Below are 27,061 nucleotides of genomic sequence, written 5' to 3' on the forward strand. Positions count from 1 at the left end.
CGGCATTTTAAAGCGTTATTGTTACGAGCAAACAAGCAGAGGACACACAAAACAAATGCTATTGTGTCTCTGGGTGCCTCTTTTGTGTACCGCATATTTCATCTGTGTTTCAGATAGGCCATTTCAGTCTGTACTGAATTTTGTTTTCCCTCTCAGGGAAGGTACCATCAAACCCGGCGACAGGCTGCTCAGTATTGACGGAATTCGTCTGCATGGAGCGTCTCACGCAGAGGCCATGAGCATCCTCAAACAATGCGGCCAGGAAGCCACTCTTCTCATAGAGTACGATGTGTCAGTCATGGGTAAGGACACACCCACTTCAACTAATCCCGCCCCCAGATAATACACCTTTATTTTGATCTAAAAAGAATTCTAATTAAATACATGAGGAAAATACAGATGGGATTTATCATAAAGGTGATAGCAATATTATTTATTCAAAGTTGTGTTGTTAAACTCTAGATGGCGCATTCCGAACTCAACACATAATGACATCATTATTCACATGGCGCAGCTGATTGGTTCTTTTTGCCAGTGAGCTTACTGCTCAACATTTAAATACTCGGCTAGTGCTTGCAGAATCCCTCCACCTTCCCCAGCTCCACCTGGACGGATCTGCTACTGGGTAATTTGATGCGTCATATATATGGGAGCTATTTCATATATGTTATACGTGCAGCAGCAGTATGTCTTACATGCTCACAACTGCAATTTTTATTTTCAGTTTTTATTGTAATATTTACAGATGAAAATTGAATGAAATTTAGCAAACTTTGATTTTAATTTACATTTATATTACTGTTCTTTTTCCTTCAAGAACTTTTAATAGTTTAATACTTGATCAAGAAGGTGCCCTTCGTGGTTTGTTGAAGACCAGCTGTTCTGTTGTGTTCTGGAACATGTGTTGAGGCCTAATGGTTCCAGCTGGAAGACCATTACAGTAATTGTACACACATATCGAAGGAAAATGGCAATTACAGAATGTAGCATTTTAGCAATTTTGAGCAAGATCACACAAGTATTTTATTTTATCCAGCTCTTGAATGTCGATATGTTTTTGTAGCATCTGTATACGTCAGAGAAAACACACTGTGGATAATGACAGAGTGTCAACGAGCTGAATGAGGTGCACAGAAACAAGAAAGAGGTTGGCAGCTAGTGAGCTGAACTGAAATGAAAAGGAAATTCTCCTTATATTTGAGGTGGCCCATAGCTGTAACTCATCTTTTCGATGTATTTGTTGGGCTCTGACCCAGAAGTGACAGATTCTCATTCTGCTTTGCCCAGTGGAAAGGCACATCCTGCTTCACTGCACTGAAATGGCCTTCTATTTGAACAGCACTATCTGAACAGCATATAACGCTATCTACCCTACAGTGCCTACTCGACTGTGTTTTTGGTCAGTGCCCTATCCTTCTCAGTTTAAGTCTTACTGTGTAACTTAAAGATCATTCTGTCCTGGATTTCTGTCTGAAATAATGCACTTTCTCCCCACCTAAAATAATTGATACCCTCTCTCCTCACCTCACACTCTTTCTTTCTGTTTTATCAACTCTCGTGCTCGGTACAGTGTGTGTTCATTGATGCAGAAGACTGAAAAGTGTGACTCATTATTGAGAATCAGCTCTTTTGAACCGTTTATTTCAATAAAATGATTCAGCATACGCCATTGTGTACTGATACATTATCAGGTAGTGTTCTTAGTACGAGCTTGTTTGTTAAAGTGCTCATTTATGAATCTGATTTAAAAATTTAAAAAGATGATTCTCTGTTTAATAACTGATGAATAAAGTCACTGATTCGTAAACTGCTCAGAATAATTCAGACCAATTTATGAGTTGTTCAGTAAACCGGTTCTGATGATGATTTACTAAATAAATGATTTATTTATGATTTCACTCATTTAGTTACATCAGAATCATTTCAGTGAAAAAAATAAAATCCGTTAATGAAACCACTTTGTTGGTATATGTGGCAAATACACATGATCAACCTAAATCCATTGCTGAATCTGCAAAGAAAAAAATCTTTCACCCTCATGTGATGTTCGCCGTTGCATTGATTCCTTTTGAAATTACACAAATCACTCAACAGTGGTAAATGTGATTGCTCTCTTTCTGTCAAATACATAATCTATGATTGCTTTCAGTATACATCCAATAAAATATTCATATATGCACAATTATAGTCAGAAAGAGGCCAGCTTTATTTATGAGTCCATGACAGACGTCACTGACTTTTGGCTCTTAGCGATCGGCTGCTGGCCAGCATTTTTCGTATCTCATTTGAATTATATTACGCATTATCTCAACTATTTGATACCACTTGCTCTGCTCCACAATCTTCCCTCGAGAAGGAACTAAAAATGGCTGCTCAGCTCTGCACCAGTGGACACATACAGTAACAAGGTTTGATTAAAACTAAACGCTAGAGACCAAGAATGCATTGTGCATTCATCACAATTTACAACCACCCTTCCTCCCATCAGCACACACTCCTCCAGCCCGTCATGGCAACACCAACGCTCCTCATGAGGTCCTCGATCAAGCACTCATCAGTGCGATGCGTTTAACGGTGGCACGTTAATCACCAAGCCTCTGTCACCCGGATGGCACCCATGTGATTGAACAATTTCCCTACCCCTGGTTTTATTAATGGATATTCCATTCCTCATTGTTTAGCTGGTGTCAGATGGGTCTGCAAGGCTTGGCAGGAAGGTGAAGGTGGAGGTGGAAACCAGAGGCTGGAAAAAAGGGGTTTAATGATAATAAACTGTCATGGCGGCTCAGTGAGATCACTTGGATCCCATTTAGCATGTTTAGCTATCCCACAGTTCCACAAGAGATGTGCAGGTTGGTCATTTTGTCTACTGAGACAAGAATTTCCTGTTCAGTGGTTCTGTTGGTGCCTTTCCACAATTTAAACCCTAAAAATGGTATTAAATCAGAACAGGAAGTCTCAAATTGGTAAAGAAATGTCATTTAATGCTGCATGGACTGCAATATACTTATTTTCATATTCTATTGATTAAGAGCATTCAAGCCTTATTTTTCCATAAAATACATTTAAAAAGTAATGGAGATCAGTTGGAGGTATATTTTTAAACTTTGAAGCATAGACATTTACATTTAAATATTCCATTAGCATATTGTGTTCCATTCAGTTTATTTCTTAAATTTTCTTTACTTGGTCCTAAAAAGTTTAAATTTAGCCCGGCAGAATTCCTATGTTCAGTTTATAATTTTCCAGGCAAAATTCCACCATACTGTTAGTTAATTTTGGCAATTGTGTGTATAGTTAATGGACTCTTAATCATTGTTGAGTGCTTGAAAACAATCACAGTTCTTTGTTTCTTGGATACTTGTTCGTATCTTGAGTTTTCACACTGATGGTTAACATTGTAAACACATCTCCACATGCTTGAGACTTTTTGAGTCCCACTTTACAGACCAAAACAGCATCTTTTAAACTAGCGCAGGAGTTTCCCCAGTGCGTTGGTTTTTTGCGGTGGCAGCAAGTATGTTTACCGCGAACGCGGGTAGGAATTTGACACCCCTGACAGCTGACAGCTGTACACCCGCTCTAACTAAAGACCGGCTGCTCCTTCTGTCCGCTCCACACACAACAGCAGGAGCTATTTCTCTTTGTAATGAGCGTCGGGTGAAATCAGCGCATGTTGGGAATGGGCTGGAAGAGCGGACGTGTGACACGTGTTTACATGTAGTGTTTCCTCCGTGCTCTGAAGACGTATGGTGTAATCGGGTCTTTTAGTGTGGTCCATTACTAACCTGAGATGTTAAATTACCTCCATTACACTTTAACAGGTCTAACCGCAGCCGCTAACCCTGATTCACAGTAATGAGGTGTGTGTACACGTGTGTGTGGGTGCATAACAGTCATCCGTAATGTTTTTTTTCTTCCAGGTGTTCGGGCACTTAAGCCACACTTACAAATGTATGTAATTTCATACATTGCATTAGAAGCAAAATATCAAATTAAGTTGTTAGCATAGTGGTGTAAATGTGATTCTAAGTGGATGTATGAAGGCAATCAGTTCAAGTTTACACAGGTGCCATTGCAGACAAACCACAGGTGTATTCACTCACCTAAATTTGCCATAAAAAAGCTATTCAAGAATAGTCATATGAGAGTAAAATTGTAAAATAGAAAAATATTCAGGGCAAAAATCACAATACTTATAATGCTGTGTAATATTATTTAAAGAACAATAATGCTCTGTTATTCTGAGACACAATGCTAATTTAGTCTCATAATATAATATAATATAATATAATATAATATAATATAATATAATATAATATAATATAATACTGTGTAATAGTATTGTGAGGAATAATACTATCTAAAAAAACAATACTTTAATCTAACAATACAACAATTTTATTCTAGGAAATTTTGACTTTAAAATGTTACTATTTTAATCTTGTTACGTTACAATTTTATTCTTGTTTTATAATACTATTTTAAACAACAATACATTTACTTATTTGGTAACACTTTATAATAACTGCACACTATTAATCATTAATTAAGCATTAGTAAACAGATAATTCATAATTTATAAAGCATTAATAGACAGTAATAATCAGTTTATAAATACAGATCTAAATGCTTTATTCTTGATTTAAAAGCATATCTATAATGTGTAATTTCATACTTTATTCATGATCAATTTATCATTTCTCAATGAAGTATAGCATTATTTACAAACCAGTTATTTAGGAGTTTCCAGTGATTCATAAGATCACAAGAAATGTAGTAAATTCAGGTAGTTATAAAGCATTTAGTAGAGGTCAGTTAACTATTTATGTGAGCTCATCTAAAGTGAATACTAGTCATGCCTTGTAAAGCATTTATAAAGGATATTTAAAGGCTCAGTTATCTTCTAAGGCATAAATAGTCCTCACTTTAGATGAGCTCACAAAAATAGTTAACTAACAACTACATATGTTTTATAACTACCTGAATTAACCCTGAATTACAGTAGAAATATATGTTAATAAACCATTTATTAACACTATAAGTAACTTTTACTATATGTCTGAATAAAAAGATGTATGAATGCACATTTAAATAGTTTATTTATCATTTACTTACAATTTCTAAGTGATCTTATGAACCACTGACAACTCCTTAATAACTGGTGTGTAAATAATGCTATACTTAATTTAGAAATGATAAATTGATCATTAATAAAGTATGAAAAAACAATTATTAAATACATTATAGATATGCTTTTAAATCAGGTATAAAGCATTTATATCTGTATTTATAAACTGCTTATAAATGTCTATTAATGCTTTATAAATGATGAATTAACTGTTTCCTAATGCTTAACTAATGATTAATAGCATGCAGTTATTATAAAGTGTTACCACTTATTTTCTTGAAAACATTCTGTGTCTTTAAAATAACATTGGTTTGATGTTTTCTTACCTAATCCAGTGATTTGAGTTTAATTATGCATTCTATAGCTAAAATGTATACAGTCTTTAAAAAATAAAGGGTATTTATTGACATTAATGGTTCCACAAAGAATCTTTACCATCCATGGAACCTTTTCATTCCACAAAAGGGTCTTCACAGTGGAAAAAGTTTCTTGAGATTATTAAAATGTTCTTCACACTAAGAAATTTTTTTTATTTTAACAACTGTTCACTGAAAGGTTATTTGGGGCACCAAAACTGGTTTCTTTTACGGAATTTCTGTGAAAACCCATTTTGGAACCTTTATTTTTAAGATTGTATGTGTTAAAATAGTCTTCATATTTGTGCCAACTAAGCTTTCAAAGTTTGGGATTGGTTTATATAAATATATCATGAACAGTTTCAGTTTCACTGTGCAACCAATTTCTGGAGTGTACACCTAACCCAAGCTTTCTGATTTGCATGAATATACCAAAAAGGCAAGCTCTGCCACAGACTATGAGCCACTTTGTACCCCTATAATCTCCATTTTCTGAATTTAATCATTATTTTTTTTCCCCTACTTTATAGATTCTGTAGCCACAGCTTCAGGCCCGCTGCTGGTGGAGGTGGCCAAGTCCATGGGTTCCAGTTTAGGTCTGGCTCTCTCTACCTCCATGTACTGCAATAAGCAGGTCATCATCATCGACAAGGTCAAACCAGCCAGCATCGCTGATAGGTAATTACAGCCGCAATCATTTCCCACATGCATAGGAAGGCAACCATTTCGGTTCCTAATGAAAGAAGCATCATTGCTCATCATGTTTCCATTGTTCTGTGAGCCAGATCAATGCAATCGAGAGGAGAGAAATGTGCACTGCAGGAACCTGATGCCTGCTTTTGAAATTTTCAAAGTTTGAAATGCATAAAGCTTAGCAACTAATTATAGAAATTCAATAACTCATCTAGCCTTGACACCAGTAGAAAGGCCCGGAACAGTAATAAGGGTGGAGGAGTGCTGAGCAAGTGCAAACCTTTCCATCAGAAAAGATTAGTACTTTGAAGATGATTCACAAATTTGCTCTTGGGAGAAACATTGGGTGGGAATTATAAATACACCTTAAACCCCTTTTCTATCAACAGGGTGCCAGTTTAGAAGCTCAATTTGGAACCATTACGTGTTTTTCTGCTGAAAAACTAAAAAAGCACTGATTATATATATATATATATATATATATATATATATATATATATATATATATATATATATATATATATATATATATATATATATATATATATATACCTAATTTCAAGTTAATTACTTTGATTTGTATGTGTGTGTGTGTGTGTGCATATGATATTAGGTAATAATAATTGTAGTAGATAATTGAGAAGAACTGCAACTCACCGGATGTTTAGAGCTGAAAGAATAGGAAGTGATCTCAATGCTTTTGCAGGTGTGGTGCACTGCACGCAGGTGATCACATCCTCTCAGTGGATGGCACAAGTATGGAGTATTGCACACTGGCCGAGGCCACCCAGCTGCTAGCTAGCGCTTCTGAACACGTCAAAATGGAAATTCTGCCCCACCATCAGACAAGACTGGCCCTCAAGGGCCCTGAACATGGTAAGAAATCCATGCATACTCACTCTGTACTAAAATTTACATCAAAAATGCAACAACTGCATTGATTTTAATGGGGATAGTGTATTTTAAGCATATAGGAGAGGTAATTCACTGTATCCCTGCTTGATTTCAAACTGATTTGGCTCTTTTAACCCCTTAAAACACTCCATTAGGGCTTTCTCTAGAGCGTAAGACCACTAAAGTGATGCAGATTGGAAAACGAAGTGGATAAGTGCATATTTATTTAGAGAAGTACAGTTTTACTTACTCAGCATTTTATTTTTGGTCACATTTATTAATGAGAGCTGTTTTCTGAAATGTTGTATGTCGTGCAACTTAGATCCCCGTACCTCTTTAAACCTCAATGTTCTGATGAGAGAGCAGAGACATCTCCTTAACGAGTTAATCAATTTATTGAATGTGATGGCATATGCATAATTGATGCCTACCATAACTCCTGCATGTCTTTGATATCAACCCTGTAGTTCCTAGATACAGTAGGTTGTCTGAATGCAGCGTTTGACATCTTAGTCCAAGGCCAGCTGTGACGGTTATCGTAATGTATTTAAGCATCTTTCCTGCAGAGATATCTGTAATGCAGACAGGGTTGTGAGAGGATAGTGCATCTTGCCTTGTGTCTCAGGTTGTCAGGGGTTATGTGGTGTTCAAGTGCTCGTTCTTATCACCTGACAGGTTTTTATTAGGCTGTGCACCACCAAATGCTATGATAACAAGAATTGAAGTCAAAAGTTTCAAGCAAAGATGCTTCTCACAGAGAATACTTTCTTACAACATTCAGTGTGTGGCCTGTCATGTCTTATCAGGACCAGGAAGCTAATATTTAAACGCAGCGACAGAGACTAGATTTATAGCATAAAGACATGGAAGGCCACACTAGAGCATATTTAAACACCAGTCTTTACATATATATATATATATATATATATATATATATATATCAACCCAAATCAATGTATTGTGTCAATTTTACTTATGTGGCAAGTGTGCATGTAATAAACAGGATATTGTTCATCCAGCCAATTGTTCTCACAGATTAAACCTGGAAAGGGTGATCAGGACCCCAAAACAAATGCATCCTGAATCACCCTGAAGAGTTGTATTCTGTGATTAAAAACCAGCGGGATGAACATGATCATTCTTATTACATGCCTACTTGCCACATAAGTAGACTTTTAGAACCAAAATATTGATTTGAGTTGAAATATTTAAACACAAAGCTCCTGCGAAGCAAAACTATTGTGTGTATTGCATAATGCAGTCGTACTGGATCTGTAATTACACTTTTCACTTTTCAGCACATAAATAAAGATGAGGACATGGATTGTTATTCTTAACTGTTATCTTACAAAACAATTGTTCTAGCACTTTTCTTCAATTAGCCACAAGATAAACACTTTTAAAAATAATACTTAATACATTTAATTCTGTGATGGTGTATTTCGAGCAGTAGGATTATATCAAATATATTATATAAAATGTTTAAGCATAGTTGAAATTACAAAATGAACATTCAGCGAGGAGTACTTTTTACTTTCAATATTTAAGTGCATAAAAAAATCAAATATTCCAACTACTTAATACTTCTATTAGAGTAATATATTATTATTGTGTGCGCACATAAAAAGCAAAGCGAATATTAACACTGTGTTACTCGCTCTAGATTACTCGGGATGTTTTTGTGTCACTCGCACAAATAAAAAATAATAATGCTCTCCTACATTTTTTTTAGTTCACACCAACTTCGTATGTACTTTACTCACACAAATAATTACATTCATTTTTAGTGTGCACACATAAGTATCTGTACTTTAACTCAAGTACTTGATTTATGTGCTTCGTCCACCTCTGGTACCCACATAGAAATACCAAAGCATCCACCCAAAACCATAACAACTGTATAGTGACATGCTAAAACCACTTCAGCATCTGCATAGCAACACCCTGGCAACCACAAACAAAACAAACCACATATTACACTAGTTAGCTGATTACTCTGCGTTTGCTGCTGGTCTGCTTGGCAAAAAAAGAGGTCAAAACACATCATATATGTAAGGCCCAGATGTTCTGCTGATGCCCTTCACGGAGTAAAAATAAATAAATAAGTAAATCCTATTGACGGATTTAATTATTTTGCTGAATGCCCACAAGGTCAGTGGCTGTACGACCTTTATGCTATGGACTTAACAAGAACATGGAATAAAGCCTGAGCACATAAATAAAAAAGAACCCGCACAGCATACTAATGCGTCCTGTAGCTCACTGTTAGGGGTTTTCAGAGGCCCCGCATTGGAAAACAATGAAGTGGCCTTCGGGTCAGCTGGTGGGAGGCGTCTTGATTGGCTCTTAAGGGAAGGAAATTGAGTTTAGAGCACCATCCAAACGCATTGAGAGGACAGAGCTCACTCCTGATTCCTGTGTAGACCCTCACACATCTACTGGCATGTCAGGCTTCTGGCATTACTATGCAGAGGCATGTCCACAACGCAGTTCACACACACGCAGACGTGTAGTCTATTTCCTCAGCTCAAGCAGATTTAGTGCACTGAAGCGTTCAACACTAACACACATCTAAATGTCAGCCGCTATGAAACTACAGACAGCTGGCTAGTGCCGGAAACGTCACAGCACCAGACAGCTGGCTGACACCTCAACACACGTATGCAGCACATAGACGCATTCTACCTTGTCACCGCATACTCATGCATTCACAACATCGGTTTGGTGGGTTTCCGTGGGCGGAAGTGTGTGTGTCACAGAAAACATCTGAATCTACTGATGAGAAAACAAATATTATCCCTTCAGGCCAATCCTTGCTTGTTTCTGTTGCAAACACTGAACACAATCTGTTCGCTGGACTACCATGTGCATGTAGTTTGTTGTAGCATATTCTGCAAGTGCACACTACAGAGTGTGTATTATAGACTATGCATGTATGATGTGGTTGATAATATGACTAAATTCTACAAATACTACTACCCTAATTAAGTTTTTATGATTTTAAAAAGTCTCTTATGCTCACCCAGGCTGATTTTATTTGAGTAATATTTTGAAATATTATTGCAATTTAAAATAGCAGTTGTAATATATTTAAAGAGAATTAATTCCTGTGATGACTGGGTGTGTGTGTGGGGGGGGGTGTAATTGTTAGTTTATTGATTATTTAATCAATATTTATGATAAATATTTTAATAGTTGACAGCCCTATATACTCAAATATATTATAAATGAAGTGCATTAGAACTTAAGGTGAAATTGATTTGAGAAGATTTTCAATTTCCATTTCTTGATGCCCTTGGTATAGAGATTCTACATTAATGACTGCAAACACAGCCATCATATTTTCATTTGCCCCTCTTCTCTTTATGATTCATGAATAATCTCTCTCTTTATTTCCCACACACACATAATTGTAGAGGTAATGGCTCTCATCTGTTCAGGCCTGATTACCTACGGCCTCAATGGATTCTTCACTGTCTTTCAACCCTGTGCTGCTGTTTGATGCTATCGTGATGATGGATCCCTGGTCTCCTGACTCACACAAAAACACACTCCTCCTTCACCTCTCACCGACTCTCTTTCCTGTCTAATCGCCTCTGCCCTCTAGTTTTCCTCTCTTCTCTCTCAGATTGCTTTTGTAATCTCTCTCTCCAGCCTGTGTGCTAGTGTGTTTGAAAGCCCAGTAAACATACTGCTCAAATTAACTGTGTAACAGAAAGGAGCCGAAATAGAAATTGATCAGTGTCCGACGCTTTGAGGTGGGCACTAGATGCTAGTTATTTAACACGTTTTTTGATTCTTTGTGCATGCTACTGCAGATATTGTCAGTCTGCTTGTCCAATATGAAAATCCGAAAATCTTGCAGGTGCATTTTTGGTAAGGTTTACGTTTATTTGGATACTGGTTGCTACAACCTAGAACATTACTAAAACATTCCTAATAAAATTCTATTTTATTTTATTTTATTTATTTGTGGACCCATTCATTTTTTTAATGGTAAAAATGTTTTTCATTTGTGTTATACAGAAAATGTCATACAGATTTACACGGAGCCCCGCACATGGCATGCAGGAAAAAAATAGTAGGCTAAATCATGTGCATGATTTACTAATTCGTTCCCTCGATTTGCTAAATCATGCACACGATTTATAAATCAAGAGTTAGTAAATTGTGTGCGAGATTTAGCAAATCGAGGGAATTAAATTGTAATCGTGTACACATTTTAGTACATCCAAGGAATGAATTAGTAAATTGTGTGCACAATTTTTTTTTTCTTGCATGTCATGTGCAGGGCTCCGTAAGTTTAGACCAACAAACATTTTACATTTTAATGAACTATCCCTGATTTCTCCCTATTATTAATAACTTCTGCTTGCCTTTTGTCCATATCTGTGCTTATGGTGAAATCTATATTATTTATGACATTGCTTGTTTCAACCAAGAATATGTCTTAAAGTTGTAATTTGGCCAATTAAAAAAAACTTTTTTTTTTTTTTTTACTAATTTCCTTGAATTCATACAGGTTTGGAACAACATAACCTTTCACATTTTAGTTAACTACCCCTGCAACAAATATTTGGTATGTCTTGTTTTACTTGTGCTTGTTTTTGTCCAATTTTATACTTACTTTATGAAGAAAGCCAAATCACAAAGCAGACAAAATAACCTTTCGTTAAAATAACAGTGTTGAACTGCAGTAGGGTCATTTTTAACCATGGTAGTTTTGCTCCGTGGTTAATTGCAGTTTGAAAAGCCTTAAAAATGTCTCTCCTTGTATGTTTTATCTGTTGTACACTTGCATTTGTTTGGTGTTGTATGTTTCTTCCTGCTCACGTCCTCCCTCTCTCTCTCTCTCTCTCTCCTCTCCGTGTGGTCAGTCAAGGTGCAGAGGAGTAACCGGACATTGCCCTGGGAATCTGGAACCAACAACAACAGCAACTTCCTTCCCTATCAACACTATAACACCTACCACCCCGACCAGTCCCGCAGCCAGACCAAGCAAAAAACCTCTCCAAACAACCCCCGTAATGTTCCTTCCCTTCTCCTTCATCCTCATCCTCTTGTTTCACTCCTGGTTCCTCATTTAATATCACTGATAAACCGATTTATTCCATTCTTTTATAGGTGTTGGCTTTATCATTGTTTAATAAAAACTCATAGTCTCGTATATTTTCACTGAGATTTGGATATTTAATGCCACATGTGCAAAAAAAAAAAAAACTGTTGCCAAGTTGGGCAGGATGCAACTTTTGCCAATGAGGAGCTTCAGCCAGATTCATTCACTATTGCTTAAGATGAAAGATGTAAAGTTATCTTATACTCAGCTTACTAAGTAATAAAATAAAGATAAAGAAAAAATACAGGATTTACTTAGTGTAGTCGTTAGTTAAAAATAATTTTACATCTTTCATCTTCAGCATTTTTTTCGTTTTTTAAATTTTTTTCAGCAACTTCAACCAAAGTAACACACAAACAAATGTTTTTTTTAATCCGTTTAAGTCATACATTTTTGGGGGAATCGAACCCACAACCTTGGCGTCCACAGGAATGTGATATGCAATACAGGACTGCATTCGTTCGAATGTGTCCTTTGTGCTTTTATTTGATAAGTCTGTTTTTGTCTTTTTAAGTGTGTTGTATTTAAACTCTCTTTGGAAACAGAGCAGAACTAATTTGTTCCCTGGCTGTTTCCTTGTCTCTTAACTATGCTGAGGCTAAAGTCTGTTTTTCTCTCTCTGCTGCTCTCTTCCTCCGTATTACATCTGGCCTTTATTCTCCATCTGTGGGTGGAGCTGAGCTCTATTCTACCAGAGGCGAGAGCACATTACGGAAAAGCTCAGAGTCGCTGTATGAAGCCAGACAAGCGCTGAGCCATTCAGGGAGACTTGTGTGGTTTTTGTTGTTCAGAAGATACACAGTGAATCCAGAAGACAATTTTGTGATGCCATACTTTGGGGGATATGGAACATAATCCTTGTTAAGGAAGCGATTTTGCACTATTGACATTCTTGCAACGTGACCGGACCGTTTTATCCCTGTGCGGTCATGGGTGGACTTCAAAGTCTCATGTACATTCTGGGACATGTAGTCAATGCTAATTGATATCCCGAGGCCTTAGTTTCCCTCTCTAATTGGCTGATAAGATGGGAAGATTGTCACTTGCCACAAAAGCACTTCTCATTTATGTCTTAGGTCATGCTTTTCCTCTTTCAGAAGCCTTACAGAGTCTGATTTGATTATACAGAATTACTATAAATTCCAGCCATCAGGGCTTTATCGATCTCTTTTGTTGGCGCTCTGAGCATTTCAAGGGCACTGTGAAGCTGTTAGAGATGACATGTGCTTGTTCGTTTACACTGACAATGGTTTTAGCATTAAAGAAACTGGAAGTTGTTCATTTTCAGTGAGACCTGGCGATTAAATGAAACATAACAGACTGTTTGTGAAAGGGACGCAGTTTACCTTTATGTAAGTGAGCAGTGACACCTTTTCATGCCAAGGACCCCAAAGTAGGTTGATCATTTTGTGAAGAACTTTATAAAATATAATATCCAGATAATTTTATTAATAAAGACCCATTTATACTGTGTGATAAAATGTCATATTATAATCTCATGCTATAAAGACAACATGCTGTTTTCTACACAATTTTAGAGTAATAGTACTGTAGTGTAAGAGTATAAAGGTAAATAATTAAAAATATATATTTTTCTGTTTTAAAATATTTGTTAGATTTTAGATTTTTGTACATTATTTTGCATTATTTTAAATTTAAATATTTTTTGCAATTATTATATTGTTTTGTATATTATTATAAATTATTATTATGTTTTATTTGTTTATATGAATATATATTTTCAATGGATATTAAAAAATATTGTAAACATTTGTTAAAAAAACAATAAATCTAATAAAATGATATATGTACGTATGTATATGTATGTATGGGTGTTTACCCAAGAATGAGAATTTGTCCATCTTCTACTCACACTCAAAGCATCCTATGTGTATGTGACTTTCTTCTTTCAGAATAATCCAATCGGATTCATATTAAATATTGTCCTTGCTCTTACAAAGCCTTTCAATGGGAGTAAGCAAATGTTTATTGTCGCACATCTGTAATAAAACATCCCTCACACGGCTCCAGGGGGTGAATAAAGCCCCCCTGTAGCGAATCCATGCGTTTTTAAATAAATACCCAGATTTCAAACGTAATAAACACGTTTTTTCTCACTTCTGCTTACTGTGGGACGTGGAAGACGTCCAGACGGAAGACAAAAGATGTATGCGTTGTGTGTGCATGCCCTGGGAAGTACAGGAGCAAAGGAAACAAAGTTTGCTTACTTTAGCAAAGGAAAACCAGTCTCCTCCTGGCTTATTTCAAAATCCTCTGATGTTTTTCCTTACAAATCCTTGTTTTGTGCTTCTACTTCATGACCAGCATTTTGTTTTGTTCTCTCTCCACACTCATCACTAACCGCGCATCACTGACGTACTACGACATCCGCTTGCACATCTTCCAAATCCCCACAATCAGCAGAAGTTAGAAAAAAAGTTTTGTGGCGTTTGAAATCTGGATATTTATCTTAGAAAAATGAGTGGATCACTACAGGGGGGCTTTAATCACCCCCTGGAGCCATGTGAGGGACATCTTGTTACAGATGCGCGCACTTTATTTCACGTCTTCTGAACTGTTGACAACAAACACCTGCTTTCCCCATTGAAAGGCTTGGAAGAACAAGAACAATTTTTCATATAACTCTGATTGGATTATTCTGAAAGAAGAAAGTCAATTACACCTACAGTATATGCTTCGATGGTGAGTAGAAGATGGACGAATTTTCATTCTCGGGTGAACTAACCCTTTAAATCATGATTAATCGCAACTTAATCACACCTCTTTATCGGTTTTAAATGTATTCAGAATTAACACTTCAAGTTTTTAATACAATAATCAACAATATGGACAAATATGGAACGCTTTATGCAAATGTATGTTTATTATTAGTGAAACCATAGTCAACATAGAGCTTCTTTCAAAAGTCATAGATTTTTTTTTTTTTAAATAACTTTTTAAATGTCTATTAGACACATGGAAAAAAGAACGTAGACATACCAGGTTCCCATTACTACCCTGAGCGATTTATTTACACATACCTGTTGTTTACATTATTTGCAGGACAGGGCAGCTCACTTCTTCTGAACATGCAAAATGTACATTTATTATTTATTATTAAATTAGTTTGTCTCTCTGTGCCCAGATACTGTATTTTGATGCAGCTAAATTCTCAAGAAAACTATTTTCATTTATATATTTTACCTGGAATGAATATGAAATAGTGACTGAAACGCGATCCATTAAGACTACATAGCTCTTCCTTCCAAAATGTTTATCTGCACAAAAATCCTGCTTTATAACCGTCGTCTGATGGAATCAAATAATAATCACATACAAGATAAAGATAATAGCTTTGCTGTGATTTCAGTTATACGTGCATGTAGAATTAGAGAAGGAACATAATTGCTTAAACCGAAATCAAACATAAAATGCATGCTGACATTAATCGCGCATTAATAAAATGAGTGCAGTTAAAATTAATTTGTGTTAACGCACAATTTTGACAGCCCTAATATATATATATATATATATATATATATATATATATATATATATATATATATATATATTTATATATATATATATATATATATATATAGCAACCAATGGTACAGCAACCTTTAAACCTCGAGCGTCTGAACTGCTTTTCACTTATATCACACATATGATTGAATTTTTTAAGTCAGCAACACTGCTAAAATCTCTTGCAGCACCTTTTCTCACCTTCACAGTTGTGTCTCAGGTTCTCCATTCAGGAGGGTTGTAAAGAAGCCGCGGGTACTTCAGTGCTGGTGGCTTCACATAATTGACTGTCATTCCATCAATTCTTTTTAGTCACAGTCTCCTTTTTTATTGCTGGATTATAAACCCCCCTTGGTTATGGGAGTTCAAAGGCTTTTTCTATCTCTGGAAGATGTGTCCTTGATTTGCGTGAAAGAGCAAAACCCCATGAGAGTTGTTGTATTACGCTGTTTTCTTTTTCCCTCGAGACAAATTAGGCTGCATTTGCTGGACATTTACTCCTTGATGTTTGGATTAAGAGCTTATCCTATACAATACACAAGTGGACCAGAAGGTCTCATTATGCTCTTAAAGCTGTACATGGTTTAATGGCATTTTTTTTTTTTTAAAGAGAGAGGAAAGCAGAATGTCCTTTCATGTGCCAAGACCACACAGACTGTAAAAATAAGACTCTAATCCTGCCATGTTTTTTTTTTTTTTTTTTCTCTCGGAGTAGTAACAATCTGTCAGTGGGGAATTATTATTATTATTTCTTTTTCTTTTTTTCAAGTGCTAAAAATGGCTTTGAAGCTCTTTATCTGGTCAGTATGAACTGTGATTTGGTTCTTTGTCGCTGTTCTGTGATAAGAAGTGACTTTTAGGCATCAGGGAGTATTTTTAGAGATGTGCTTTGATGAAGACTTACCTCCGTTCACACAGTGTCAAAGACGAGGGCACAGTCTGTAGCACTTTAATGAGTTGTTTTGTGCATCTCCTCGACTGATGACACACTGTGGCTTTCGTTTCCTGCTCCTGTTAGAAAACGTTAAGATACAGTGAGGTTCGAAAGTTCAGTCGAAAATATGGGATTTAAACATGGTTAAAACATAAAATGAATAGGTTCTAGGTCACTAATCTAGGTACATTTTTAAGATTGATCATATGAATTTGTACAGGTGGTCAGATGTTGTTCTTCCAAAGAAACTCAAGATGTTCTCATATCATGCTACAGATCAAGATCATGCAGCTCCAGTAAAGCAAAAGAAAGACATACCAAATACTATGACATCATGACGTTTATGTTAGATTTCCACTCAAATTGTTGTTTTAAATTAGGAAAAAATATCAAATATAAGCATTCAACCAAGCAAAATTGAACTTTATATACTAAATATATGAGGCTTTGAAATGAGTCACTGAGAGTTGATAATGAGAGTTTTGCTAAACATTTCTCTCTCTTTTCCTTACACAGCTCTGGGTTCATCCTTCTCTCCCACTTCCATGAGTGCCTACAGTCTGAGCTCACTCAACATGAACACGCTGCCACGCACCATGTATCCCACAAGTCCCCGCGGCACCATGATGAGACGCAAACTAAAGAAGAAAGACTACAAGAGCTCAAGTACGTTTGATGCAGCCATGTTGAATGTTCTGATATCTAATAGGGATCAATCTTTTTCTTCTTATTATTATTGATCAAGTATGAAACATTCCACACAATTCAAAAAGAGGCCTCATTCTTAAAGTTAAAGTAACTTTCTAGCTTATTTTTTATTAAAACGAGATGACGAGATGAATATAAGGTTAATAAATAATAACTTTGAATAGCTACTTCAATTCGATTTGAATTCCTCACAAAGTCCATTGTATGGACCACTTCTATGATGCTTTTTTGGTGCTTCTGCATCCTTTTTAAAACTTGAAAGCTTTCACATGCAGTTAGATGCATTCTTTTTGAATAGCTTTATGGAATGCAACTGGATGGAAAAGGGTCTTGAAACACATTTGAAAATACTATTTTTACCTTGTCGTGCCATCTTACTAATACCACAAAGCGAGCCAAAGACCTTCTTTTTGGCTCTGTATTGTACATTGAATAAGTAGATGTTCTTCGTAGGTTTTTATCCTCTCTACTACAGATTTACCATCAGTCTTCTCCTAGTTCCACTTTGATTCATTTTTTAAAACCTTTAGTTTTTAATCCGAATGGCTGAAGTAAACAGAAAAGGGCTTGGTCATTGATTTCCTTTAAAACTTCTGTAATGTATCAGCACCTCCATGCAAGTTCTAGCCGGAGACTGGTGCTGACTTTAATATTAGCTTTCGAATGATTATATCTGCTTTTGCCATTCTTTGTGCAAAACAGAAGTCAGGAGGTTGAAAGTACCGCCCATGATAATTCAGAAACAAACCTTCATAAATTCCACATTATGCTAAGCATATGCAATTGTTCAAATAGAAGCTTGGTCAAGCCGCGGAAATCAACAAAAGCAATAAAACTCCAACATAAATGCATTGAGGTGGCTTGGTATTAAAGAAAGGCCATACGTCTATTATTCTTCCTGTCTCTGTTATGATAGTCTGTCTTTATCTGTACATTCAGACCTCTTGCACATGGTTCCTATCCTTCCTCCATGGCTGGGCTCTGAATCTGAATAAGATCATCGAGTGTGATAGCACTTACCTGAAGTGAACACATTCAGCATTCTCTTCCCATATCTGAAGACGCCAAGCGAAAGAGGGAAATTACACCTCTGGCTACCCAGTAATTAGATCCTGAAAGATATTTCATATCCCTCAACTGAGCAGCGTCGCCGTCACCGCCTCTGCTGGAGATAATTACCCAACCACGCTTTCATACCGTGTAGGGCTGTTATCTGTGGGCTTCGTCAACAGGACCAATAAACAAACGTTGGCACTGGAAAAATGGTTAATCAGCTGCCCACACTACTGACCGCGTTCACGCTAACTTTTAGTAGCAGACTTGTTTTTAAATTTGTTTTTCGTTGCTGCTTGGTTATTTGCTGTAAATGTTAGACAAAGTGGAGTTTGGACACATGCTGTAGAAAACCTAATCTAAAAATAAAATTATGATATTAATGATTAATATGATAGGGGTGTCGAGATTCCTTGAATCAATTCGAGTACTCAATCTCAATTGCATTTTGCCTGTGTCGAGTAACCGGCAAAATACCAGAAGTGGCATATTCCATGGATGAGAATCCATGAAATGCATTATTAGACCATTGTCCAAGGCTGCACAATATATTAATCCTATTTAAAAACCATAATAAAGCATAATGCTATTGTGAATTCACAAACGCAACGATTCAATTAAATACATTCGATGCAGGTTTAATGGGATAATTCAACACAAAAAAACAGAATTCTGGTATTAATTTCTCACCCTCATTTTGTTATAAACCTGTAAGACCTTTGTTTATATTCAGAACACAAATTAAGCTCTCTGACCCTGCATAGAAAGCAATGCAACTGCAGTGTTCTCAGACACAGAAACGTAGCAAGGACATCGGTTAAACTCTCCATGTGACGTCAATGGCTCAACTTCAGTTTTGCGAAGCTACGAGAATACTTTTTGTGTGCAAAGAAATCCAAAGTAACATAATTTATTCAACAGTTCTTCTCCCCAAATTATCTTCTTCCAACATTTTGGAGAGTACCATGGCGTATTCCCAAGAACGTAATCAACGTAATCAGCGTTGTTTACATTCAGCATGCAAGCGTTTTCTCCTGAAAGTATAGAAATAATAATAAAATAAAACTGTGGCACCATTAGAATTACAATAATGATTGGTTGCAAACAGATCTCCAAAGCACTTCTAATGCCTCATCTCGCTTGTCCTAAAATTGTTAGTGGTTGAGCCAGAATTTGACATTTTATATTGTTCGAACAAACATAGCGAGGTTTTCCTAGCACCATAGATGTGAAATCCCCTAACAAATGGCTTGCTTAGTTATCTCATTTAACCGGGATTTGAGACGTTCTTTTAAAATGGCAAAACACTTCGGCTAATTTAACTGTCCATTTTTTATCAGGCTTTGAAGTGTTTAATTTACTATGACTAGGCTGCACTTGTTCTGAATGTCACGGTTAATAGCTTCTCCTACCGCGTTGCTCACCGCTTGTGTTTGGCTAATACACCTGCTGCACAGAAACAGAGCATCTCATCTATTACACAAATTTATTTTCAGTTTAACTGCCATGAGCATGTGCATGGCCCCCTAAGTGACGCTGTTTGTTTAGAAAAATTATTTCATGATGGGTCTGTGATAGCTGTATTGAGTCTTTCCTCAGCTATGATTTTACTCTTAACTCTTAACATTCTTGGAATTTGCAAAACAGAACATAAAGGACCCTCAAACTCTGAGAAACAAGATTACATGTATAAGGTCTGATTAACCTCAATTCTGAGCAGGAAACCAGCTCTGCTCATCACCTGCAGAGTACCATCCCAAAAGTAAAGTGTGCTGGTAGCAGCCTCATGCTGTGGAGCTGTTTTTCAGCGGCAGGAACTGAGGGACTCATCAGACTAGAAGAAAAGCTCAATGCACCAAAATACTGGGATACATAGAACCCAGTCCAGAGCATTCAGATCCTCAGATTGGGCAGACGGTTCACCTTCCTAAAGGACAATGACCCTAAGCACATAACCAAGGAAACATAGGAGTGGCTTAGTAAATGTTCCAGAGTGGCCTAGCCAGAGCCATGACCTGAACCCTATTGAATATCTCTAGAGAGAACTGAAAATGGCTGTCAACCCATGGTCCCCATCCAACCTGATTATATTTATATTTAATATATCACATATTTACCTATATGTAACTAAAACACCAATGATTCCAGAAATTTGAAAAAAAGCCTGACTGAACTTAGTGCCGAGTTAATCAGTGTTAAAATTATACTGTTTGCAGATTCTGATAACCTACACATAGACCTGTACATACCATCATTATAAGCTACATGAAGTGCTTGCTGCTTTTTCTGTAATGCCGCCACAAATTACCAGTTTATATATTTATATATACAGTATATATATTCTTTAACTTTAGTCTATATGTATACACATCTATATATACATATAAGTATATATATATGTGTGTGTGTGTGTGTGTGTGTATATGTATATATGTACACACACACACACACACACACACACATATATATATATATATATATATATATATATATATATATATATATATATATATATATATATATATATATATATATATATATATATATATATTAGGGGTGTAACGATACGCGTATTCGTATTGAACCGTTCGGTACGACGCTTTCGGTTCGGTACGCGGTACGCATTATGTATACCGAACGGTTCGTTGGAGTAATTAATTATATTTGAAAAAAAAAAAAAAGAGAGAGAAAGAAATATAATGATATGCGTTCAACAAGGTAGCCCAATAACCCAAACAACGTAACAGGCAACGCCCCTGACACTCCCGAAGAAGAAAAAAACACCATCTTATATGTTTATGTCAGGCTACTCAGCAGGCGCTCGCTCACTCAGTACGCGCTGAAGGCTCGTTGCAAAATAGCCAATGCGTTTAACAGACTAGAAATGAGAAGATCCTCCAATAACCAACAGGTCTGGTGTTTGGGTGCACTTTGGATTCCCTTTAAGCTATAATGGTGATGGCAAGAGAGTGGTGGATAAAAAAACAACGGTATGTCGCATCTGCAACATGACAGGGTACACCAGCGAAAAAAAAAAAAAAAAAAAAAAAACACCAGCGGGAATATCTGGGATATATGCGTCAGTACTATCTGGGAAAAGACGAAAAAAAGGAGAAACATGCACGCAGCAAACTATCCCTGCAGCATTTAGAAACTATAGCTTACAGGGAATCCAACCCAAACACCAGACCTGTTGGTTATTTTAGGATCTTATATTTCTGGTCTGTTAAAGGCATTCGACATTTTGCAACGAGCCTTCAGCGCGTGCTGAGTGAGCGAGCGCCTTAGGGGCCGTTCACATATCGTGCCTAAAAACGCATGGAAAACGCTAAGCGCGTCTTTCTCCTCCTTTCCAAAGCGCTTGGGCAGAAGCGCTCATGAGGCGTCTGTCTTTGCTAAGCAACAATGACGTGCTCTCTCCATGAGACGCGGAAATTTCAGCGAAGGATAAATGGATTTGCAAGCTCTAAAAATCGCTTGCAGTAGCTCTGCTACTAAATTTATTTCAAAATTGCAATCCATATACAACTATGATCAGCTGATCCTTCATCTTGGCTGAGCTCTCAACGTTGTTACGGGAAAGGATGAAGCTGATTGGTTAGTTCTTGTCACATGACCCGCGGTGCGCTTGCGGCATTCTGAAAAGTTGAGATGTTTTTACATTTTGCTGTATCTAAAACGTATCGAACCGAACCGAACCGTGACATCAGTGTATCGTATCGAACCGAACCGTGAATTTTGTGAACCGTTACACCCCTAATATATATATATATATACATGCACATGTATATATAGATGTGTATACATATAGACTTAAGTTCAAACTGAAAATCTAAAATAAATGAATTAAAAAGATGTGGGGGGGGGCAATAATAATTAATAAATAATTAATAATTATAATTACTAAAATAACTCATAACACTGATTTGGACATGCTTGACTTGTTTTTTAAGATCGTGTTTTCATGACTTTTTACAAAAATGCTTGAAATCGTATCAAATTTAAATCAATAATTGTCCAAAAAGGCTAATGAATGTAAGCAGCTTATCAGCAATCACCTTGTTTCAACCTACTGCTGTGGAGCTCAGAGGGCAGAATTATTGTTCATTGCCTCACTGGCCCAAATTGAAAGCTTTAATTAAAGCTTGATTAACTTCATTGATGCTCCAAATGAGCCCTATTTGCATAGCACCTTGATTTCACTGTCCAGAGATCTCTCCACAGATCCGTGGCAGTCGAATCAAGGAGTCCCATTGCCCAGGATCTGTTCTGACAGCCTATAGCGCAAAGGCAAATGAGTGAGGATGGGTTCACTGCATGCTGTGCTGCTGATTCAGCATTCCCAGACTTTGCTTGAGTGACGTCTTCTAGCATACAAAATGGCATTGGTTTGTTAAAAGTCCCTCCTGAGGCCTTTACTGTCACTGGCTCACAGGGACAGAATAAAGCTCACAGACACTGTTCGACACATCTGAGAGAGAGAGAGAGAGAGAGAGAGAGACGGAGGGAGGGAGGGAGGGAGATGCATGCTGCAAAGTCACCCATCAGACAGCAATGACACGTCTGGATGAGATGCCAAGCCATCTCCTCACACTGAGCGATAGCACAGAAGGTCACAAAACTTGCTGCCATTTTCCACTGTGCTTTTTACAAGTACAATTCAGTCTCCTGTTGCTTTTTGTAAAACATTAGATGGACAAATCCCATGTATTCTGTCGTGAGACCTATTAGATATGATAAACTGTTATCTGAAATAAAATTAGCCTAGCATGAAAAGTAGCTAGTTCTAAAAATCTAATATTTTTCCTTTAAAAATGGGGATTTTGTTCACAATCTAATTGTTTAATGTTTTATTATTAATTAATTTATACACACTTTTTTTATTGTTCATTTTGTCCATATTTTTTGTACTATTGCTAAATACTGTATTTTAATATAATATTAATGAAATAATTAATATTTAACTGTTTATATACATTTATATTTATTATTAATATAAAATGTAAATAAATCTAATATTTAATAATTAATCACTTGAATAATATAAATGTCCATTTTACCCACTTGGGATTTTACCCGTGTGAAATGGATATATCATATATTTTGTTCTCTCCTGGTTCTTTTTTTATTGCTAGAAAAATACGAACACCGGGGGAAAAACTGAAAATTTAATTATATAAATTTAGCAGCACCTCCTATCACTCACTGTTTGTGAAAAAAAGGAAAAAAGAATTTTGTTCCCATTTGTGGAAAATGTCTACTGCAAGATCAAACACAGAGTCAATGAAGCGGTGAATGTGAGGGAAAACTATCTGTCTCGTCCACACGCCCCATAAACAGACACATTCATTCTGTTGTCTCCTCTTCTCCTGCTGGGGATACTCAAAAAGCTTTCACTGATGCCTTTTCTAAATCTCGTTTACGTCTGTTGGAGGTGGTGTCATGCTAATTTTAAAGTTCCCCTCTGCGTTTCTGTGGTCCGGAACAAACCGCTCTGCGTTTAATGTACTGTGACCGAACTAGCACCTTGTCTTCTCACCAGGAGAATATTAGCATAATTTAATTGTTGGCTAATGCCTACAGTCCTCGTTTATGATTTCCATGCAGTTGTCAGTTGAGGTGCTAATATGTTCTGCTAGTGTAAAATATGATTAAAGGATTACATATTAAAGGACAGTGTTGAGGATATTAAGGTTCCTGGTATCTTCTGCAAGACACAGGTCAGGTTACGGCATACACAGTTTTGAGAGACTCTTCCCAAGTTCCTTTTATGTAACTCAAGGTTTCATCACACACAACTCATGCAACGCTTTGACCCCTGCATGAAAAGTATTCACACAGAGATGTCACACAAGCATGGTTTTAACCCTAGAATGCACAAAGGGGTTTAAAATAACCTCTTTTTTTCAGTACAGTTATTTTAATTCTTTTATATTTCTGACCCATATGCATTTCTTACTTTTAATTCTGTGATGTTAAACCTGAATTTCCAGTATTTTTTTTGTTTTTGTGAAACCGTGATACTTTGCTAAAAAGTCTTTTAATGTCACTTATAATCAATTTAATGCTTCCTTGCTGATTAAACGCATTACTTTCTTTTAAAATCTATATCTTACTGACCCCAGACTTTTGAACAGCGGTATATGTCCATGTGTGTGTATATATATATATATATATATATATATATATATATATATATATATATATATATAGATAGATACAGTATATAAAGAGAGAGAGCTTAGAACAGATCCTGCTGACCGAAAAGATGACGCACCTCGAGGGCTTTGAGATCAGAGGTGCATTTTCCAATTTTACTAGAACTGCCCAAATCTGTTCTCTGGCGAAGAAAAGATGTTTCAAAACTCTTCTGACTCATTCTAAGGATTTTGAGTTACTGCTGACTCACTGGTCTGTGGGAAGCAGGAATGAAGATTTCTCGCAGGAAGGAGGAGGAGGAGGAAGCGAATGAGCTGGAGAGAGTCAGCTGGCTGGCGATTCTTTGAGATGTGTCGACGATGACCCCTCAGGTGCCTTCTTGTCTGTCAGAGCCTTTGAAGTCTACCACATACGGAAGACACCACTTAAACGAATCGCCTCGCGAAGCAAGTCTCCAAAGCACACAAAGACCTGTCGGGTCAATTCACAGGCTGCGGCCCATGAGCCGTACGCAAAAAGACCAGTCAGTATCATTTTCCTTATCATTTGATCGATGTGCACCGCAGACCTGTCCCTGAAACAGTTTCTGCATCCAAGAGGCGTCCTGTCCTCATCTGCGTCCCCTTAACCTCCCTTTCCCATCCCTCACACCCAATAAAAAAGGAAAGGTCACCACATTTGAAACAATAAAGGTGTCTGGTGTGGTAAATCTAGCCCGTGAGCAGGGTCATCAATCTCGGATAGACTCACTCTCCAGTCACAGTAGAGCGATCCAGCGAGTATAACAGGCTCTTTAAAAATACGGCAGGCCTGGTTTGGCGCCGGTCGATAACCCGGAGGCAGATTTCCGTACGTGTCTATGGGGAAAGAGACCTCTTGGCTGCCGTCTGTGTTGCCTGGTGCTTGGGATGACGGTTTAAGCTTGGTCAGTCAAGGGTGTGATGGGCGTTCGGTGTCAGAGCGCATTTTCACTGGCCTTTTTGAAAGCACACAGTGCGAACAAACATGTCGTCAGTAAGCTTGGGCAAAATTGGCTCTTTTTGCCGCCCAGTAACAATTGAGATGTATCCCATGAGACTTGATTGATATAGACAATTGTAAATGGAGTGCAGCGCGGTGTATAAATCACATTGGTTATGCTTATGTGCCTGTGTGCTTTTCGGTAAGCTGGTTTAAACACTCTCAGTCAGTGCGGTGAAAACAACAGGGTTTATCTGTTTTCACAGGCTTGTTTGGATTTCTAATAGATATAGATAAGATATGCACAATTTTTTTTTCGTTAACATTAACATTATCAGTCGATATTGCATGCATGTCATTTTCCCTATTTTTACATTTAGATGTCTTTTCTGTTTTATAGTATTTGAAAGTTCACTTTTAAAAACGCTAGCAAAAGTCAGAATTAATATTAATTTTTCATAATGCACATTATAATGGTGTCTTTGTGTCTGTGTATTTTTTATAATTGTCTTAAATTTTTTATTTTATTTTAATTGACTTGTGAAATTTACTAATGTAATTTACAAAATAAAATTGAATTTTAATTTTTGCTATTAAATTGGTTACCTGCTGTAACATAAAAATAATTATCAGCGTACTGATATTGGTGTTAAAAATAGTAAAAGAAATTTTTGTTAACTGAAATAACACTAAAATAAAATAAAAAGATAAGGAAACAAATTATAAAGAAAACTTAAATGATAATTAGAAATGTTGCCTTGGCTGTAAGTTTGCTGACATTAAAATGACTAATACTATAACTGAAAACAGAAATAGAAATATATATATATATATATATATATATATATATATATATATATATATATATATAAACAAACTAATAAAAACTGGCCTAACATAAAATGACAATAACTTGAAATAAATAAATTAAAATTAGAAAAGGTAGCAGTCAGAAATAATACTGGTGGAAACAATTTAATTTGTTTTAAATGTATATTCAGTTGTAATATTGCTATCACATTTTTTATATATATATTGATAACACTATTTTTAAGTACTGTATGATATAGTGATTTCAGATCCAGACTCATAAGATAAGGAAGTTCGAACTACCTTAAAATTTTGTACCATCTACTGAAAGAGTTTTCCCAAATCCCTGTGGTCTGATTTGTGATATAATACACTAGCTCTATATCAAAGTGTCTGTTCTTCTTTCTAAGCGCACCTAGTTGGCCCAAAAGATAGTATTGCGCATATTAAATGATTATCTGCAGCGAGGGCACAAATCCAGCTCAGTCACTGCAAAGACTCACATGGCTGACAGCCTTTTATTCTGTGAAAAGTTGCTCCGAGGTGCATACAGAAGAGCTGTTTGAAACATTTAAAAGGAATGTTCACTTAAATTTGGTTGATTTATCAAACCTGTGTGACTTTTTATTGTCCTTATGTTGATGGCCAAAGGAGAAGTTTAGTAGAATGTTCAAGCTGCTCTTTTTACATAGTAAAAATGAACAGAGAGGGTACTTTTTGGG

At 36.4% G+C, this 27,061-nt stretch overlaps 1 protein-coding gene across 16 annotated transcripts in view; it reads left to right on the forward strand.

Annotated features, from left to right (window-relative positions):
* The window catches only part of LOC127956455 (glutamate receptor-interacting protein 1), a 237,241-nt gene that overhangs the window by 174,474 nt on the left and 35,706 nt on the right, over positions 1–27,061 (forward strand). For all 16 annotated transcript variants that reach the window (XM_052554366.1, XM_052554371.1, XM_052554372.1 and 13 more), the window contains 5 exons: positions 157–302; positions 6,018–6,165; positions 6,887–7,056; positions 11,952–12,098; positions 17,166–17,315. In XM_052554366.1, the coding sequence (XP_052410326.1) occupies positions 157–302; positions 6,018–6,165; positions 6,887–7,056; positions 11,952–12,098; positions 17,166–17,315 (761 nt within the window). The remainder of the gene's footprint in view (positions 1–156; positions 303–6,017; positions 6,166–6,886; positions 7,057–11,951; positions 12,099–17,165; positions 17,316–27,061) is intronic.

The sequence above is a fragment of the Carassius gibelio genome, chromosome B4 (genome assembly GCF_023724105.1).
Source record: "Carassius gibelio isolate Cgi1373 ecotype wild population from Czech Republic chromosome B4, carGib1.2-hapl.c, whole genome shotgun sequence".
NCBI classification, from domain to species: domain Eukaryota; kingdom Metazoa; phylum Chordata; class Actinopteri; order Cypriniformes; family Cyprinidae; genus Carassius; species Carassius gibelio.